Source organism: Myxine glutinosa, chromosome 11 (assembly GCF_964187855.1).
Source record: "Myxine glutinosa chromosome 11, kmMyxGlut1.1, whole genome shotgun sequence".
Taxonomy (NCBI): domain Eukaryota; kingdom Metazoa; phylum Chordata; class Myxini; order Myxiniformes; family Myxinidae; genus Myxine; species Myxine glutinosa.
The window spans coordinates 108,168,944-108,189,487 of NC_136271.1; the positions used below are offsets into that span (position 1 = coordinate 108,168,944).

General features: G+C 45.8%; 1 protein-coding gene across 6 annotated transcripts in view; it reads left to right on the forward strand.

Annotated features, from left to right (window-relative positions):
• The window catches only part of LRRK2 (leucine rich repeat kinase 2), a 221,783-nt gene that overhangs the window by 119,289 nt on the left and 81,950 nt on the right, over nucleotides 1-20,544 (forward strand). For all 6 annotated transcript variants that reach the window (XR_010986405.2, XR_010986404.2, XM_068131309.2 and 3 more), the window contains 5 exons: nucleotides 1,974-2,155; nucleotides 2,252-2,400; nucleotides 2,680-2,832; nucleotides 17,139-17,324; nucleotides 17,525-17,665. Coding sequence is in view for 4 of the 6 variants with exons in the window: in XM_068131309.2 (XP_067987410.2) it covers nucleotides 1,974-2,155; nucleotides 2,252-2,400; nucleotides 2,680-2,832; nucleotides 17,139-17,324; nucleotides 17,525-17,665 (811 nt within the window). In the remaining 2 variants the exon portion in view is untranslated. The remainder of the gene's footprint in view (nucleotides 1-1,973; nucleotides 2,156-2,251; nucleotides 2,401-2,679; nucleotides 2,833-17,138; nucleotides 17,325-17,524; nucleotides 17,666-20,544) is intronic.

The following is a 20,544-nucleotide window of genomic DNA, read 5'->3' on the forward strand; positions in this document are numbered from 1 at the left end:
TGCAGTTTGCAACCTGGGCTCTGCAGTTTGTAACCTGGGCTCTGCAGTTTGTAACCTGGGCTCTGCAGTTTGTAACCTGGGCTCTGCAGTTTGTAACCTGGGCTCTGCAGTTTGTGGCCTGGGCTCTGCAGTTTGTAACCTGGGCTCTGCAGTTTGCAACCTGGGCTCTGCAGTTTGCAACCTGGGCTCTGCAGTTTGTAACCTGGGCTCTGCAGTTTGTTGCCTGCTCTCTGCAGTTTGTAACCTGGGCTCTGCAGTTTGTAACTTGGGCTCTGCAGTTTGTAACCTGGGCTCTGCAGTTTGTGGCCTGCTCTCTGCAGTTTGTAACCTGGGCTCTGCAGTTTGTAACCTGGGCTCTGCAGTTTGTAACCTGGGCTCTGCAGTTTGTAACCTGGGCTCTGCAGTTTGTGGCCTGGGCTCTGCAGTTTGTAACCTGGGCTCTGCAGTTTGCAACCTGGGCTCTGCAGTTTGCAACCTGGGCTCTGCAGTTTGTGGCCTGCTCTCTGCAGTTTGTGGCCTGCTCTCTGCAGTTTGTAACCTGGGCTCTGCAGTTTGTAGCCGGGGCTCTGCAGTTTGTAGCCTGGGCTCTGCAGTTTGTAGCCTGGGCTCTGCAGTTTGTAGCCTGGGCTCTGCAGTTTGAAGCCGAGGCTCTGCAGACTGTTGCCGAGGCTCTGCAGTTTGTAACCTGGGCTCTGCAGTCTGTAACCTGGGCTCTGCAGTTTGTAGCGAGGCTCTGCAGTTTGTAGCCTGGGCTCCGCAGTTTGTAGCCGAGGCTCTGCAGTTTGTAGCCTGGGCTCTGCAGCTTGTAGCCGAGGCTCTGCAGTTTGTGGCCTGGGCTCTGCAGTTTGTGGCCTGGGCTCTACAGTTTCTAACCTGGGCTCTGCAGTTTCTAACCTGGGCTCTGCAGTTTGTGGCTTGGACTCGTCCAGTTTAACGTCCATTTAAAGGCCAACTTGAATAACCTGCGCGCGCGCGCGCACGCGCGCACGCACACACACACGCACGCACACACACACGCACGCACACACACACGCACACACACACGCACGCACACACACACGCACGCACACACACACACACACACACACACACACACACACACACTCTGATGCCTCACCCTGCCTGTGAGACACCATGATGACAGTGTATCGTTGGGTTGAGATTCAAACCCAGGTTAGATGGCTCAGAGGCAAGTGTGCATACCTCTAGACCATCCTGCCAACGAGAGACTATCACATTTAAATTTTCTACTTCATTTTATTTTATTTTTATAATTAAAAATTTTCTAATTAAAAATTTCTGCTTTTATTATAAAATATGTTTTTTTAAGATCTGAAATTGCCCATAAATGTTTTTTTTTTAATGTCAGAGATGGCATTTTGATCAAATCATTGTGTAACACTGGCCTACCTTTACGGTCTCGAAATGGTGGCACTGACAGAGAGATAACAGAGGTTGCAGGTTTGTGAGAACGACTGGGTCAGGAGGATTGCGGGAGTGGAAGAGGATGGATAGAAGGAGAATACATGAACTGAGGAAGGAGATTGGTGTGCAGATGAGCTTGCTGTGGAGATTGAAGCCGGATGTAGTGGTCTGGACACATGCTATGTATGGAGGAAGAGAGAATAGTAGAGAGAGCGGATCGGTTGAAGGAGCAAGGTAGGAGGAAAAGAGTTAGACCGCAGTTGAGATGGGAGGATTGTGCGAGGAGGGATTGGTTGAGGATGAGGAAGTGGAGGAGTATCATGGTCAAAGCAGGGTAGAAGCTTGGTACTTTGGACCTCACTCCTTATAAAGTAAAGAAAAGGAAGAAGAAGATTTTCTCCAACTGCTCAGTTTAAGCCAAAATTCATTGTAATTCAGCCACTTGGGACCAGTCCGCTCGGTTGTCCCACTGACTCTATTTCATCAGATTTTAGCTACCTTGTGGAAGTTAATCTTGTGACTTTAGATGCATTTATCACGGATGGCAGTTGGTGGCTCTGGGAAAGGCTCAGCCAATGCGTGATGGCTGTCTCAAGATGAGCGACGTGGAACATGTGGTGAGCACGAAGTGTGGCCTGCCCACCGTGTACATCCCATACCTGGTGCGGCTTTTGGAGAAGTTCCACATTGCCTTCTCACAAGGGAAAGACCGGATTCTCCTGCTGAGCAGGTGAATACACCTTATTTGCCACAGTATTGGGTTTTATAATTGTTAATTTGCATTGAGCGTATCAAAAATGATGTGTTTATTACTTACCTCCTTTAGCCTCCCGGCACAGCGCCCCATCATAGACCTTCCGATCGGTTCTGGATCGGTGGTCCGCTGCTACTCCATGCCTCAATTTCCCATTGGCTTCTGGCCGCGGTTTCTCTGCCATGTTCTCACCATCTTTCCATACATGTTCTGTCCTCAAGGTTCGTTACCCATTGTTCATACATCCCTGGATCCATCCTTTAATTATTTCTCGTTTTACTTTAATCCTTCCAGGAAATTCACTCTCACTAGGCCACTGCTTGTTCAGCATTGTAATTTTATCATCAATTTTCCTTTTGCATTAGACAGGACTTTGCAAAGAAACAAGGTCAATAAAGCACTTCAATGCCCATGATTTGAAGCGGTGTTGCGACCGACTCCAAGATGGAGCGTTTTCACCTGGCTAGGAAGTTAGCGTGTCTGTATGTCTGCATTCCCAGGGTCTCACTCACCACAGGAGCCAAATCGGACATATTGGTGCCAGGGAATTCTCCTGGTGTGGTCTGCACAAGCCTACTGTCTTGCTGAAGCAACAACTTTCCCTTTCAGCCAGGAAAGCTTCCTCATTATCACCGTTCCAAAAACCAGAGGAGGTTTGATTAATCTTCCTTCCTCTCCTTTTGACCGGAAACTAAAATTGGTTGCTGCTCTGAGTGTCAGAGCAGATGTTACTGTGCGTGCAAACATTTCCATAGATACCCTAGGGTCGATTACTAACTCCTTGTGCACGTTCCAGTAAAAACAGTGAATAAGGAATCGTTTTTATGCGAACTGGGCCAAACCGACTAAACGATGTGATATGTTGCTTCACGCATCATTTTCATGTCTTTATTCAGATCACACTTTCCATTTTAAATGTCTCTTTTCTCCCCTCTTCCCCATAACTTTGTCTTTATCATTGTCTATAACCACGTTTTTATCTACCTATTGTTTCTGGTTTTCTTTATATCCATTGATGTCGGCCTTTGTCTTGTTTCACTTTCTACCCATATCACCCATGTTGGCAAATAATATTGATTAAGGTTTGGTTTTAGTTGTATCTAGCCATGAATGTGCAAGAGTAATCAACTGTAACTGGTATTAAATAGACTTTATTAACATAATGGCATTTTAAATTACTTTTGACCATTTCAGAGAATTTAATTGTGATTGACCCAAAAAATAATTTATCAACAAAATGCTATGGTGCTACACTACTTTATTTATGTATTTACCCTACTTTATTTATCAACAAAATGCTATGGTGCTACACTACTTTATTTATGTATTTACCCTACTTTATTTATTTATCCTACTTTATTTATCAACAAAATGCTATGGTGCTACACTACTTTATTTATGTATTTACCCTACTTTATTTATCAACAAAATGCTATGGTGCTACACTACTTTATTTATGTATTTACCCTACTTTATTTATTTATCCTACTTTATTTATCAACAAAATGCTATGGTGCTACACTACTTTATTTATTTATTTACCCTACTTTATTTATCAACAAAATGCTATGGTGCTACACTACTTTATTTATGTATTTACCCTACTTTATTTATTTATCCTACTTTATTTATCAACAAAATGCTATGGTGCAACCTGACTTTATTTTTTTTTTACCCTACTTTTTTTATTTACCCTACTTTATTTGTCAACAAAATGCTATGGTGCTACCCTACTTTATTCATGTATTTACCCTACTTTATTTATTTAACCTACTTTATTTATCAACAAAATGCTATGGTGCTACCCTACTTTATTTATGTATTTCCCCTACCTTATTTATTTACCCTACTTTATTTATCAACAAAATGCTATGGTGCGACCCTACTTTATTTATGTATTTACCCTACTTTATTTATTTACCCTTTTATTTATCAACAAAATGCTATGGTGCGACCCTACTTTATTTATGTATTTACCCTACTTAATTTATTTACCCTACTTTATTTATCAACAAAATGCTATGGTTCTCCGTAATGCATCATACATATTTCCAGTCCGTAATCTACTGAGATACACCTTAGCTTTACCCCAGGACACATGCACAGTGCCCCATGCACTGGAGTAACTGTGTGTGTGTGTGTGTGTGTGTGTGTGTGTGTGTGTGTATATGTATATATATATATACATACATACATACATACATACATACATACATACATACATATATATATATATATATATATATATATATATATATATATATATATATCTACATATATATATATATATATATATATATATATATATATATATATATATATATATTGTTGCGGTTTTGAGTTTTGGTAACAGTTTGTATAATAAAGGTTAAATTTCCCCCTCGTAGTTAGTCACACAAGCAACATGTAGCCTCGCGATAGTGTAGTTATCTCTTCGTATTTGTGAGCTTAGTCCTTTTCCTATGTTAGTTCTGCGTTGAGTAGAGTAAGGAGAATAGGTCATACTCCTACTTCTATTGCCTTATCCCGCCTCCCTAGCCTCATGCCTCTTTGTGCTGCCTTTGGTTCTTTTGGTGCGAATTAACACGAGGTAGGCCTAGGAGGGTCGGGGCGGGACCGAATGAGGGCGGCAGAGGAGCTGACGGTAAGCGCGAGCCGCCAATCAGGGCTCAGAGTGTGTGGCGGCAGCACTGCGTCACAGAGCATGGTTGGAAGGTTCAAGAAGGTTCGGGGCGTATCAATATAAGCGGTTGCGCAAAGCCCCCATGGAGACTAGCGAGCAGTAAGTGAAGAGCGCGTGAGCAGAGGAGTTCAAGCAGCAATCGAGGTACGAGGACTGAGTTGGCATTGAGTGGAGGAAGACGCGCATAAACCAGGATAAGCGCTCATATATGAAAGTGACGCTCGATAGAGCTTGAAGCCGAGCCGCGTATAGTGCATTGAGTTACGCGAGTGATAATGCGCTGTGTAACCGCCAGCCGTGCTGAGAGACGCATAATTTTCCTTCCTACCTCATCGGCTGCCTTTTGTTCGGGAGACGCGCTACGAGCATCCTTCCACTGCCTGCTTGCCTTCTTCGCGGGACGTGCTGGAACCGTGGAGAGCCGGACGGGGCCGTTCCTGGATGACCACGTCAGCGCGGTTGGCCTGAACATCAACCTGCCTGCAATTCCCTGTGTGAGTGTGACGGGCCCGAGTCTGGGGGTTAAGAATAAGACTGTTTAAGTGCTGCTCTGTGTCTCTGCGTCTACCGATCATTGTACATACTTTTGGGAATAATAATTAAACCTGTGTTCTTCGTTCCATTCGATCGTTCTTGTGATTTCCTCATTGACAAAGCGTGGTACGAATAGAACCGCTCGAATCGGGTTCCACTACTAGAAAACTGCGTGGACCACGTGGTACTCAATCCGCTCAGTGTACCCAAATCACACATGGCTCGTGCGAGGCTTGCTTCCCCGCTTCCGTGGCGGCGCAGGGATTTAGGGTACGAGCGAGACTTGGTCCCGAAACCCTACCTTGCGTTTGCCCGGAATAGGCGTTTCAAGTCTCTCGGTTCCACCAAGCCCAGAAAGAACAAGGGGCTTAATCCCCCCTTGGTAAGGGTGAGAAGGGCGGCGGAGAACCGTAACAATTGGTGTCAGGAGTGGGATTTGGAACCCTAACCAATTTTTTTTGGACGAATTGGCCCCAAAATTGCGAGCGACCGAAATGTAGTTTTTAAAAGCAAAATTTATATTCGTACCATGGCTAGCCAAGACGGTCGAATGCCAGTAGGGGTAGATGATGAGGAGGAATTAATGACCCAGGACCCACGGGAAGTGTTGGTAGAAGAGGAGGACATTGATGAGGGGCCGGCAGCAGGGGTAGAAAATGGCGGTGCCTCGCACGTGGCCGCGGCAGCCGAGCCCGCTGTGCCGGCCGCAACTGGCCTTGAATTACTCCTAATCCGACTAACTGCGAAAATGGACAAATCGGGAGCAGAATTGAAAGCAACAATGGATGCCCAAAAGAACGAAATTCGGGAAATGAATAATAACATGAATAGAATGAATGAGAAAATGGACACCCAGAGAGACGAAGCAATGAGTAACATGGAAAAATTGGGAAGCAAAATGGGTGGCCAATTGAAAGAAATGGGGGACAAATCCACCCGGGCATTGGAAAAATTTAGGGTGGCGTCGAAGAAGGACATGAAAAAAGCGAGGGAAGACATAAGGCGCAGGTTGAGCGACAAGGTCGCATTGGGACACGACGAGGTGATGCGGTGTGAGGAGCGCGTGGAGAGCGAAGTAGAGTAGAGCAGAGCACAGCTAAGTTGACCGAGGGTATGGAAATCGTGACACAGGGTGTAGAAAAACCGACGGTCGCCGAATTGGACAGGAAAATTTTATGCGCGCCGGCGGTCGTCGAGGAAATAATTGAAATAAAAGAAATGATTGGGGCCGAAGAGACGGCAACGATAGAAAATGAATCGTGGGAGAAAGTAATGGAATGCACACAAAGTTCGTGTTCACATCGTGATGTCGTGCTTGCTGACAAAATGAAAAGTTTGCAGGTGCTGCTGGCGGAAAAGAAGGTCCCCAAGGTGAGTAGAATTAATGGCAGGAATGTGTTTGGCACGAAAAGGGTTTTGGCGCGCTTGGGAAAGAAACGAAACCTGGGCGGTCGTGGAAGGTCCATTGTGCGGTGTACGAGGGCGACTGGTGCGCGTGTGAGAGAAAAGTGTGCACCGGAGCGCGGGCATGAGCGAGAAAAGTGTATGACGGAATGTGTGCGGGAAGAGTGTGTAACAGGAGAGTGTGTTTCAGAGAGTGTGCAGGAGTGCACGCCAGAGCGTGTTGTAGAGTGTGTGCAGGAGTGCACACCCGGGGGTGTTACAGAGTGTGGGAAGGAGTGCACACCCGAGAGTGGGGAAAAAGTGTGTACGATGATTGGGTGTGTACCGGGAGAGTGCACACCCATGGGTGTTACAGAGTGTGTAACAGAAAAGTGCATACTGAAGTTTGTGAAAGGTGTGAGCGCCTAGGTGTGCAGGTGCAAGTATGGTGTGCGAGGGAGAATGCACACCAGAGGATGTGGAAGGAGAGTGTGCTGTAACAGAATGTATGGAGTGTATGGGGGCACCTGGGTGTGCGAGTGCGGAGTGGGTCGCAAGTGGTGAGAACGCGGCTCAAGCATCGACACCGACCGGAGTAGCGTTTAGCGCGACCGATAGCCGACGTGAGCCCTCGGTGAGTTGTGTGCGGCAGGGACCGGTGGGGATCGATGCCACGGCCGTGTCACAAGGACCGACATGCACGATTCGTGCCGGCCCCCGCCCTGTATGGTTGGTGCCGCGCTGTGGCGGCAAAGGCAATCGGCGAGGTTCAAGGGGAGGTCGGAGAGTTCGGAGCCGCGCACCCTGGTGGGTGCGGTGCTCCGGCCGTGGGCGGTTGGGCCATCGTGCGTGGGACCGCGAGGCCCTGCGCAGAGATGGGCCTCTGAACCTTGGCCTATCCATGCCTCCTCCCCTGGATCGAAAATGCCGGACGGACATCCCAGACAGTAGACTGACCAACCGCCTGGATCGCTCGGCTTTTCGAAGCCGAGCTGTGACGATGTATTTCCGCACGAAGAGGCTCGAGTGTAGTGGACGAATGGAAATAGTGTACCCTGCGTGGGGGAATGGTAATTTGACCATTCCTCACACTTCCGGGGCCCATGAGCATTAGATTAGGGGGATGGCAGTGACAGGCACATGGGGGGGCCAGCGATGGTTACCTCCATGGGGCACCGAAGCTAGCCGAAGGAGGGCTAGGATAATTGATAGGGATTTAGCAGACTGGTAGAAGACATGAGAATTAAGTAGTGACATTTGTACTGTAGTGGGGACGTATAGAGATTAGATGGTTGATAATGATGTAGGGAGTGCTTAGTTTAAAGGGATGACAGGGAAGCACAATTTTTAGGGGAAAAGCAGTTAGATAAATGATGCTGTATGTGTGAGGAATTGTATTGAGAAAAAGTGGAGTTGTGTTGAAGTGTATGGAAAGTAGTGTGAATTGACTTGCATGGTGTGCAAGACGAGAGGTGTGTAAGCACAAAAGGCATGCAAGATATTTGGTGTGCGACATAAATGGTGTGTGAAAGTAAAAGTGTGGAATGCTTGGTGTGGAATAAAAGGTGTGGAATGCATGGTGCGAAGGAGTGAATGAGGGGAGATGGAACCCATTCACGGACGCCCGGGCCGGGGTGGGTAGTGTAAACCCAGGTAGTGGGCTTAGGTAAATTGTTTGGATATTGACACCTGCAGTGCTTTGGAGGGTGCATGAGTATATGGAATGGCTGGGCGTGTGGTTTAATTGGTGCGTATGGTTATTGGGGCACTCCGCCACTGGTAGTTTGTCGGCCAGGTGAGGCCGCAGGTAGGCTCTGGGAGCCAGTTAGGGTAGTTGTGAGTTGTTGAGTAGGGCCCAAGGATGCAAAGGAAGGACCCGGGTTGCCCAATACCAAGGAGGGCATCAGGGCGTAAAGTGCCAGGAGGGGCCTTCCCCAGTTTAGGTAGTCGTAGGAGCAGGTAAGCTCGGGTGGCGACTTCAATGGCGGAGGTGCGCAGGTAGTTGGACCTGCTAGTGGAGCCACACGACCCAGCCCCGAAATTGTGCAAGGGCACAGTATGAAAAATTGGGGAGTGAGACCCAAATTTGGATGGCATCACAGGGTGGTCAATGGGAATTCGGTTCTTAGAATCACATAGTTTAAGAAGGCCGATTGGCAGGGCATGACCCCGGGTAGTTTAAGAGTTAATGTCAGTTAGTGTAGTTAGGAAATAAGAATTCCCTTCGCGCCATCCACAGCCATTCACCAAAGAGGACGAAGCTCCACACCAGGACCAAGTGAACTGTTTGAGTGTAAGACGCATCACGACGTAGAGTGACATTGTGTTTGTTCCATTCCTTCCTTCCTGGGAGGGATTGGGAGACGAATTTGGTATAGAAGGGGATATGGGAGACAAGACGTAGAGACGAATTTGTAAATACAAGAAAGGGCTAGGGTCGTGTAAGCCGACGTTGGGGGGTACAGACGGTTAGGGACGAGCTTGCTCTGCTCGCTCTTCCGCGCCCCTCATGCTGCATTACCTGTATTGCTGTGTACCTTTGTGCCCTTGCCGCTTTGCTGGTCGTGCTTTGTCTTTCCCCCCACCCCAGGACCATATTGGAAGTGGAACTGTGCAGCACCAGCGACCTGTGCAGCATCCCTGCTGCCCTTTGCTACATCTGTGCAGCTGAACTGCGCAGCACTTTGCTGCCACAAACACTTTGCTGCACATATTACACTTATGGACCACAGGTTTTGTGGCCTTACACCTCTGCTGTGCAGCACCTTGCTGCAAATTCACCTTGCATCTTCGGACCACTTGTTTTGAGTGGCATCAATGTCATGCAGTCGGACCACATAGGGTTGGCCCTGCCTGGCAGAGAAATAAAACGAATTCTTTGTGTGTTTTTATTATGGTGTGCTAGGGACGAGAAGATTTGAAAGTTTATTTAGCCCTGAAGAGCAGGAATGGCCTGTATGCCGGTCCGGGGGCTTGCCGGTTTGATATACGCACACAGAAGAAGCAAGATGCAAGAAGCAAGCAGCAAATGTAATGATTGATGAGTGTTTTTGTGTATTTTGCTGTGCTTTCTCTCCCCTCCAATCTTTTTTCCAAAAAGGACAGGTCCTGGGTCATAGAACTGTAAATAAGGTTAAGTTTTTTGTGCTTGTATGTAAAATGCTGCCCACCGGCTGTATGTTTAGTTTGACCAATTCCGGATTCGGTTAATTGTGGGCGTGATTCTGTTAGAGTAGCTACTCAACGCAATAGGTGGGACATATTTAGTGTTTTAAAACTGTCGCATACACGGGTTAGAGTAAATGTTAGAGGGAACCACATCTATATGTCACATGTAAAAGTAAAAGTTAGTTCCCAGATCTTTCTCAAAACCGGTCGTTCCAATTTTTGTAGGTTCGACTCGGAGACGAGTCTGACGAGGGAGAGGGGTACTGGGGTAGTGTTGCGGTTTTGAGTTTTGGTAACAGTTTGTATAATAAAGGTTAAATTTCCCCCTCATAGTTAGTCACACAAGCAACATGTAGCCTCGCGATAGTGTAGTTATCTCTTAGTATTTGTGAGCTTAGTCCTTTTCCTATGTTAGTTCTGCGTTGAGTAGAGTAAGGAGAATAGGTCCGACTCCTACTTCTATTGCCTTATCCCGCCTCCCTAGCCTCATGCCTCTTTGTGCTGCCTTTGGTTCTTTTGGCGCGAATTAACACGAGGCAGGCCTAGGAGGGTCGGGGCGGGACCGAATGAGGGCGGCAGAGGAGCTGACGGTAAGCGTGAGCCGCCAATCAGGGCTCAGATGGTGTGGCGGCAGCACTGCGTCACAGGGCGTGGTTGGAAGGTTCGAGAAGGTTCGGGGCGTATCAATATAAGCGGTTGCGCAAAGCCCCCAGGAAGACTAGCGAGCAGTAAGTGAAGAGCGCTTGAGCAGAGGAGTTCAAGCAGCAATCGAGTTACGAGGACTGAGTTGGCATTGAGTGGAGGAAGACGCGCATGAACCACGATACGCGCTCATATGAAAGTGACGCTCGGTTGAGCTTGAAGCCGAGCCGTGTATAGTGCATTGTGTTACGCGAGTGATAACGCGCTGTGTAACCGCCAGCCGTGCTGAGAGACGCCTACTTTTCCTTCCTGCCTCATCGGCTGCCTTTTGTTCGGGAGACGCGCTACGAGGATCCTTCCACCGCCTGCTTGCCTTCTTCGCAGGACGTGCTGGGACCGTGGAGAGCCGGACGGAGCCGTTCCTGGACGACCACGTCGGCGCGGTTGGCCTGAACATCAACCTGCCTGCAATTCTCTGTGTGAGTGTGACGGGCCCGAGTCTGGGAGTTAAGAATAAGACTTTAAGTGCTGCTCTGTGTCTCTGCATCTACCGATCATTGTACATACGTGTGGGAATAATAATTAAACCTGTGTTCTTCCTTCCATTCGATCGTTCTTGTGATTTCCTCATTGACTAAGCGTGGTATGAATAGAACCGCTCGAATCGGGTTCCACTACTAGAAAACTGCACGGACCACGTTGTACTCAATCCGCTCGGTGTACCCAAATCACACGTGGCTCGTGCGAGGCTTGCTTCCCCACTTCCGTGGCGGCGCAGGGATTTAGGTGCGAGCGAGACTTGGTCCCTGAACCCTACCTTGCGTTTGCCCGGAAGAGGCGTTTCAAGTCTTTCGGTTCCACCAAGTCCAGAAAGAACAAGGGGCTTAATCCCCCCTTAGTAAGGGTGAGAAGGGCGTTGGAGAACCGCAACAATATATATATATGCATATAGTACCCCTGTAGAAGCACTTCACAGCCTAACGGCTGTTATTTTAATATACATTTTGATTGTTCACAAATTTCACAGAATTTGTTTTCACCGCATAGTCCAGTCAATCTACGCCATTTTGGGGTCGAACCCACCACAAATTGCAATAGTAATGAAACATGCATTTTTCAATGTCAAATTTAGTGGAGAATGACATACTAAAAGTCAAGGAGAATCGGAGCATTGGAACATTTCCAATTTTTGCAATCTTTAAGAGAAGGTTTTAAGCGAAAATCTGCATAAATTTTTCAGACCAAAAACTGTTTCCGTGCTAAATCCTTATGAGATCCTGCAATTTTATGTCCCTGAGGCCTGCAATGTAATGGCTTTATGTGAACAAGTTCATATCGTACTATATATACAAAAAAAATCGTTAAATAATATTGAAAATAATATTGAAAAAAAAATATATATATTGAAAAAAAAAAAAAGTGTTTTATTTAATAATTGAATGAACTGCGATTCAAGCACCAACCTAAGAGCTTATTCTTCTTCTGGATCACTTTCTGGTTCTGACAAGGTCACATTAGAACAGTGAAGTCCTTTGCATTCACTGCATGCGTAAGAGCATTCCAGGCTGTTCTTGCGACAGCTGCATCGTAGGGTGCTGCAGTCTGTTTTGCAGCCACAGTGGATGGCATCTAGAAGGTAATCTGGAGCAGGCTTCATCTCGGTCATCACGGGAACCATTCTCTCGTCACGGATAGCCCATCCCCAACCATTGGCATCCATGGCAACTCCTTGCCACTGCTGAACCTGAACATACACCCGTAGGCAATGTTGCTTTGCAGATGCTGATGTAGGGGGCAGGGTACGAGGCTCAACTCTGACAGTGCTTGTTGAAACCTTCTGGTGGAAGCGTTGAAGCCTCAGCATGTCCAGTGTTTCCCCGGGCTGGGCATTATACAAGCAAACCAGGGCATTCTCTCCAGCTGTCATGACATCCTCTTTTGACGCTCCAGGAGTGTTGAAGTTTGCCAAAAGCTCGGAGAAATACGCACTGGAGTTCAGCTTCTTCAAGGCTGTTGATTTGCCAATCGAGTAAATTCTTGACGTGGTATCACAACCCAGGAGTCCATGTGCAACAAGAAGCTTGTCACAAACATTGCGTCCAAGTGTCTTTTGCACTTGCTCGATATTCCAACATCTTGCTTGCCTCCTTGACGTCAGCTTAGGCTCAGGTCGGAAGAACAGGTTGTGAGATGTGGGCCCTGCACGACTGCAAAGGAGAACAAGAAGATCGGTGTCGTCGCCAACTATCACGGTGTCCTTGGTGTTTGCACATGCAATGGCTGTCTCCACTATGAGAACATCTGCATCTGCCCTGGCATGATGAACAGCGTTGTGCCGCCGTTGAAGGTCATCACTCAGTAGATTGATGAAACGTTGTTTATTTGTTTGGTTGGCAAGGAAGTCATCTTTCTTCATAGTACATACCATGTCCGTTGTGAAGTTGACAAGGGGACTGCTGTGAGATCGAACGCGCCTGCTGTGCGCTACATCTTTGGTGGAGGGTGCGCTCACATATCCATCGAACACTATGACAGCGTTACCATACCTGTCTCCAACATATCGCACGTAGTGACTGGCGATTCCTCCATATGTCTCGCCAGAATTCCAAGGAATTCTGTGTAGCAATGCCCCACCATCCAGAACATATTGCACATTCTGTGGCAGCACTGTGTTGCGAACGTCAAGGGGGAGTTGTTTCCAAATGGCTTCGGCTAGCGCTGGCTTGTCGGCCTCAAGCAGGATATCAGTGGTCTTAAACAGTGCTGGTGGGAAACTGCTTAGTTCGTACTTGAAGTCATCTTTGAGGTCATCACAGCGTGATCCTGCCGTACTCAGACGTTGGAACAACAGTTGTGGATCTATCAGAACGGATTGTCTGCCAGTTTTCAATGATGAACGTGTGTCAAGAGTCACAACCTGATCTTTCTTCTTGAACGTGTGATCAAGAACCTTTTTGTCAAGCATTCCATCTAAGATCTTCCTGCCGACTGACGCTGCTTGGTCAGCATTGACCGAATCTCCAGCTGTGATGCCAGTGTCAATGCTTTGCAGAGTTGGATCGTTTCCAAAGGGATCCTTTGATGACAGGTAGCGAATAAGTTTGTGCGTGTCATCTGTGTCCCGTCCTTGTCGAGCTGCGCTTTGTTCTTTGTGCTGGTCACTGGTCCCATACTGCACTGATGTGTACTCTTGCAAAGCCATGTTGACCTCTGCACATATGGGGGTGGACAGCAGCCACGTGATCCTTTGCGGCTCGCTCATTCCACGACCCCTTGTTAGTCCCCCTGTGGTTTTCACACTTCTCATGAGCACTTGCTCGATCACAAGATCTGTGGACAAGCCGGCCCAGTACCGATCTGAACGCCGCACTACGTGAAATCCATTCTGGAACTGATGGTGGACCTCCGGATGCTGAATAGACAGTTGTGCCAGTCGCTGCAGGTAGATGTACACAGATGTTGTGTACAGATTGTGGCCTGCAGCTGCTAGGTAGGGCAACATGTCGTGCAAAGCGTGCACGTGCAGACGCCAGTCACCAGTGCGTTCCGACCTCAGGAATGTCCTCAGAATGTCTATCATGTCCATGTATTGCAGCCATAGCTGTGCTGTACGCAGATCCTTCTTCGATTGTCGAGCAACATTCATGATGTCACGAACAGAGTCCAGAACCGGGGCTGAAAGGATATCTTCAGTGCAACCCTCACCCTTCAACAATGAATCATACAGGTTTCGTAGCTCACACAGGTCAACTGGGCCAGCTCCCACACTTTGCGACCCTGACTCGGTATCACGCGGATCCATGGCTGCCTGTCCTGCCTCGGTATCATGCGGATCCATGGCTGCCTGTGCCTCATCTATGCTTTGCATTATCGCGTCTTCACTTGGTTCGTCATCTCCTGTAGTGCCCTGAGGGCCATCATCCTGAGCCTGCGAACAAGCAGGCACTAGCGTACGAAGTACCCTTTCTGCGAGGAGAGTGTTCAGTGCTGCATCAACCAAGAGATGACCACGGATAGCTCGGTCATATGCCTTGCCAGAGAGCATGTGCGTTACAGTGTTCTCAGCATACACCAGTTCCAGAACAGAGCGCAGTCCAGATCCTGACATGATATTTCCAATACTCCCCAAGAAGCTCATCAACGTGTGGAAGCCTCCCAAGCGCAGTACAACCTTACGCAAGTCACTGCCCTCCGGTTGGCTTTCGATGATGGTAAGCGCCTTCCACCAAAGTGGTTGGTCAAATGTGATGATGACCTTTGCGTTGTACTGTTTGGCGTGCTCACATAGAAATGTCAATGTTGAATAGATGCAAGTTGGATCACTGCTGTTCATGTCGATCATGGGAAGCAGAAAGATTGCAGACTGACCTGGATGTACACCAGTGTGCACGGCTTGCATCATGCCAGACCATGCTGGTCATGGTGAGCGCAATGTGAGGGACAGCTTCCAGAGGAGGTCAAGGTTGGTAGATCTGTCCTTTTCCATCTCATCTTGCAGAACCTCATACCTCAGAGTATCTAGACCATCGCAAGGTGATGTCAGATGCCGGATGTTTATCCGACCCACAGCTTCAACATCCTTCAGTGTCACAGATAAACGTGGCACTCTTGTTGATGTCCGGCGGGGGCCAGGAGTGACAGACGCAATCATTCCCATCCCGTGGAATGTGTTGAGGCCATCTATTTTTCAGAACACAAAGACAGGACGCATCAGTTCGGGCAGTTGAGGCGAGGCGAGGCAGGGATTATCTGGTTGAGGCTTCTGATTGGTTCTCAGCTGGATTGCACTATAGGCTATTCCGAATCTTTTGATACCACACTTTTTGAGATTGGTTATATAAAAGCGACCGTATCCAAGGTCCAAAGTCGTTGCTATGGAGATCATTGTTCGTGTAATTAAATTTTATTCACCTAATTAGGCTTTGTTCACCTAATTAGACTAGAGTAAAATCTAATTTGATATAAGAATATGATAGACCATTATATTAGCTTTCAAAATTCATTGATATGTATATTTTCGAAAAAATTCAATTTTATTGGGATAAAGCTACCTTAAATGTCAATTATCTCAATATATATACCTTTACATGTCAAATGTATTGTAAAACCAGGGCATAAGGCCTGTCTTACACTCTTAAACACTTACATTTCTGACATCTTTTGAGAATGTGAACGAAATAACAAATTAAGTGCATTATTTTGTGCCATTTTTATTAGCTTATTTTCGTGCATAACTGTCAAAAAGTGGTTGCTCGAAATGAATGTGTTCCAATGCCTCGTTATTCCTTGACTTTTACTATGTTATTACATGGGTCAAAAGAAGCAAAAATGCCAAGTTTCATTACTATTGCAATTTGTGGTGGGTATATTCGTAAAATGACCGGCCTAGCATGTTAATCTACTTTGGAGACTACCAGAAATGAAAACAGAAATCGAATCGGAGTTAAAATGAGGGTTTGAAGCCATCGGTAAGCATACGTAAAAAAGGAGTGCTGTCTACTGTATCGCCATGGCTTGCAAATGCAGCCTGTAGAGCGCACTCCCAATTAATTGTCTTCAACAAATGGATGTTTACATTTACCCAAACATCCAGTTTTCATTCATGCACTCTCTTGGATTTCCCTCAGCGTGCATGCAAAGTATGGATATATCTCAAAATGTTGTAGACGGATTCAGATGAAACCTGGTGGACAGGTTGGGTGTGTGACAAGGATGGCCTGATTAGATTTTGGTGAAGATCCGAATACGGATCTGGATACGATATATATATATATTTAATTTAAAGTAATTCTTCACCATTGATTAAAAATATATATATATATAGAGTATATTTTTAAAAGTTGTGGATGGATTTTGACAAAACTAGGTAGATAAGATGGTTAGCTGACAAGTACAAGCCATTTAGATTTTAGTTCAGGTCCGGATCCAGATCTGGCCTATTGGTGGTATACAAAATGTAGACTGTTCAGCCTGGTGGAGGCATGCGCCCTACCGAGTGTCGTTCTAGTTCTTATTGGATTACATTCGGAATGGGATGAACCTGATAATGAAGTTGAATGGATATCAGTGGAGTAGCGAGTAAGATTTTGTTAAAAAGTTACATTACGTTATGACGAGGGTAGAATGTAAAGCAGATTAATGCACTATTAGTGGAATGTTGAAATACCGTCTGATGCAGAAGCAACCAATGCTGCTCAGATGTTCTCCTATCGCAACCTAAATGGGCTCTTAATTTCACTTCATGAAGTGAAAGTGGTTGCTTATTTTCTTTTGACACATGGAATGTTTTACCTGTCAAAATATAACACTACTTACCTTTTGTTCAGGCATCAACGGGTAAGACAATTACTTCATGACACATTGATATCACCTTTAATTCATTGTTTTGGGCGAATAGGTCAATCCACTCTTAACAATGACGTCGTGCGATGGCACTCGCAATTGTCTGCACCGCTGCTACGCAACCTATTGTGGTATTTTAGCCTTGGTTTTAGAATGCATAATTGCAACACCCTCTTATGCTGCCACCTGTTACTCCTGTTCATTCAGGTATTCAGATACTTGGACAGATGGTTGACCATGTTGATGAATTGGTTGAGGACTGTTTTAGTGGTCTACTGAACCCTGAGGATGCTGTTGGTAGGCCAAGCCTTCTGCAAAAGTGGGCTTTGTGGCCTACCCTTCCAGAGCCACGTCTGGTGCTCCTAAAAGACCTACAAGAGGCGATAGATGGAGGTGCGGTGGTGGAGTGAACACCACATTTTATACTTTTCCTTTTTTGGGAGGATTTCAAATGTGAGGACATTCACTTGTTTGTTGAACAAAATAAAATAATTATGTGATGCTTGTCCAATATCAAAAGTTATGACTGCAAGTATTTTAGAAATTAAATTATCTAAATTGGTTATCACACTATCCCTGAACCATGACCACAGGAGAAGAGGTCTGGACCGCTGGTGACCAGTCCATCCCAATTTCCACGCTAGTTCCAGACCTGCTTCTCAGAGACCTTCCAGACTCTCTACAAATGAAAAAGCATGACCTGCATCTAACATGTTCACCTCAGTTCCTGCTCGGTATGATCTTTTTATTTTTGTCCACTCTTCCACTTCCTGTTACTTAATCTCAACAAGTCACTGTGGTTCTCCTGTTAACAACAAAATTTAGGCACAGTCTTTTAGTTTCTTTCCAAGTGAATAAAATAATTTATTTATCCATACCTTTATTCCGTATTATTGAAACTTATTTCAAAGAGCAGGCTCAGATTGGGGATCAACAGACAAGGATCTCTGGAATGGATAAGAAGGGGTCAGCTCAACTAGAACAGAGAACGAATCATTATAAATGCCCAAGACCAAGACCCGTGCCCAAGACTACACGTATGGCTTAAAAAAGGTGGCAGGAGTCAATCGGACATGGTGTAGGTTCAGCAACGTAGAAACAGAAAGCACGACTCACAACTCTTGTCAGAACAGCTGTACACCCATCGGTTGGCATCCATGAGAAGGATGAAATTCCTCCTGAGGACATGCCCTGATGAGTGCGGTGAGAAAAGCGGCGCAATTGTTATAACGTCGCTGGCACCCTGAGTATCCCGGGAAGTAACGGCACTTCCCCCAAGCTGTGGCTGTGTTAAGTGTTTGTCTCGTCAGTGTGTGTCAACTCTATTACGAGCCTTAGACCTTGTATAAATAAATAAAAACAAAACAGCGTGTGGTGTATTGTGGTTGTATTGTTTTCATTTCATCCAATTAAAAAAAAAAGAATGTCCGCAATGTGGTCACAACCTGCAACAAAATCTGGTAATGGGCCGATTGGGAAAAGCGTAGTTAAAGCACTCTTAAAAGATGAGCAGCGCGATTGGGAGGACACATTTAATGTCCTATTAAAAGATTAACTCGACATCTCTCATCCATGTCACGCTCCACCACGGTTATATCAGAACAAGCTGATTCATCACATGGTCACGGATTGTTTAACCCCAATATGGGTCCGTTCAAATATTACGTAGCATTATTTTCAGGAGTGAATTCCGTGCATGCTGACAGGCTTGGTTAAACCTTACTAATAATTTTTATTTAACACTGATTAGATTTTAAAGGGTCCCTCATCATGAGTAACACTCGACCCAACCAAAGCCAATTGAAATCTGATGCAAAAAAACCCGGGCAGTGTATAAATCAGCAGAGGTCTACAGGCCTGATGTCTTCGGCCCACAAGCACATCAAGATGGTGGCCATATTATTTTGTCTGGGTGCCATGGTGGGTGGAATCAAGCGACAGATGTGGGTGGGGCTGTCCGACCAATGGGTGCACATTTCAAAAATCGACCCCCAACAAGAACAACAACAGCAACACAGAGCTCTTGTAGACCTGTGACACGCCGCAAGTAGAAAAAGATTGTTCTGGTACGGTGACAATACCCAATAGACAATGCCGCTTCCTCCCGTTACAATCACTGTCATCACTTCAGCCATTATTGTGCTAGGCTGTCTGCCAAAATTGATGACAAGAGAAAGAAAGACGCACAATTCAGCGATTTTGCAATCTCCAAATTTGGAACTGTAGCACTACCGTACTCCATGATAAACAACTTCTTCGATGTTTTGGAAAAAAAACCCTCTTCCTTTTTTGTGGCTGACAACACATTGTGTCGTACAATACCACACTCCATTGCTAGGCAGTCTGCAGCTGTGTCACTGTCTGCTGATCTTGAATTGATGAGATGCTGGTCTTACAAATGAATATGTCTTTGAATCCCTGCAAATTTCACAGTCTTTATCCTGTCACTCCGAAAGGATCGTCCAACATATCTGATTATTTCTATGATCAGGAACTGGAAGAGAGTCTTTTCAATTTCTAGGCCTGACCATCAGCCATGACCTCACTGGGGCCGATTATATTGCAAAGACGGCCTCCAAAGCCAACCACAGACATCCTGTATCCTGTATGTAGAGAGGTGGCATCCTGTATTGTTCCAAGTCTTTCCTTTAAAAATTAGAAATATTCACAACCTTCAAGGGTGTTGGCCATAGCTCGATAGAGTATTTCTCTTCCGTATGGGCTGGTGTCCCATCATCACATCTGTCTTTCCTATATTCTGTGGAATCCATAGCTCTCAATATTATTGGAATCTTCTGTGATGAGGCCAAATAACAATGGCTGTTTTTTTCACATTACAGGCAGGTTGGTTGTCTTTTTTTACCACCTCTTCTGATCCAACCATTTGTTATTCCATTTTATGTAAGCGTAAGTATTGGAACAGATGACTGACAGTTGTTGCTTGGTGCTCAGGTGTTTCTTGTTGCATTGATCATTCACACAAAAAAGAGCTGTGAATTCTAGTCTTGGTTTTTGTCTTTACTTTTGCCATGGGAGTCTGCCTTTGGAGTCAGTAGGCATAAACCAACATGAAGACTAGAGAACTGTCTATTAAAGTAAAGGAAGCTATTTGGAAGCTATTTGGAAGCTGAAAGAAGATAATAATTTAATTAGAACCATAGCACAAAAAATGGACACATCAAATACAACAATTTGAAATATCTTGAAAAAGAAATAAACCACTAGTGTACTTTGCAATAGACAATGGCCATGTCGGCCAAGGAAAACACCTGCAGTTGATGACAGAAAGATCATCAGAGGTGTCAAGAAAAACCTTGAAATGACTGTCATTGACATCACCAACAACCTCGAGAGTGTGGGGGTGAAAGTATCACAATGTATCATTCTCAGAAGACTTCAACAGCAGAATTACAAAGGCTACACCGCAAGATGCAAACCTCTCATCAGCACCAAAAATAGAAAGGCCAGATTAGAATTTGCCAAGAAGTAGGGAGGTGAGCTATTAGAGGTGTGGAACAATGTTTTATGGGCAGATGAGACCAAGATGAACCTTTACCAAAGTGATGGAAAGGTGAAAGGAAGGAACTGCATGTGATCCAAAACATACTACCTC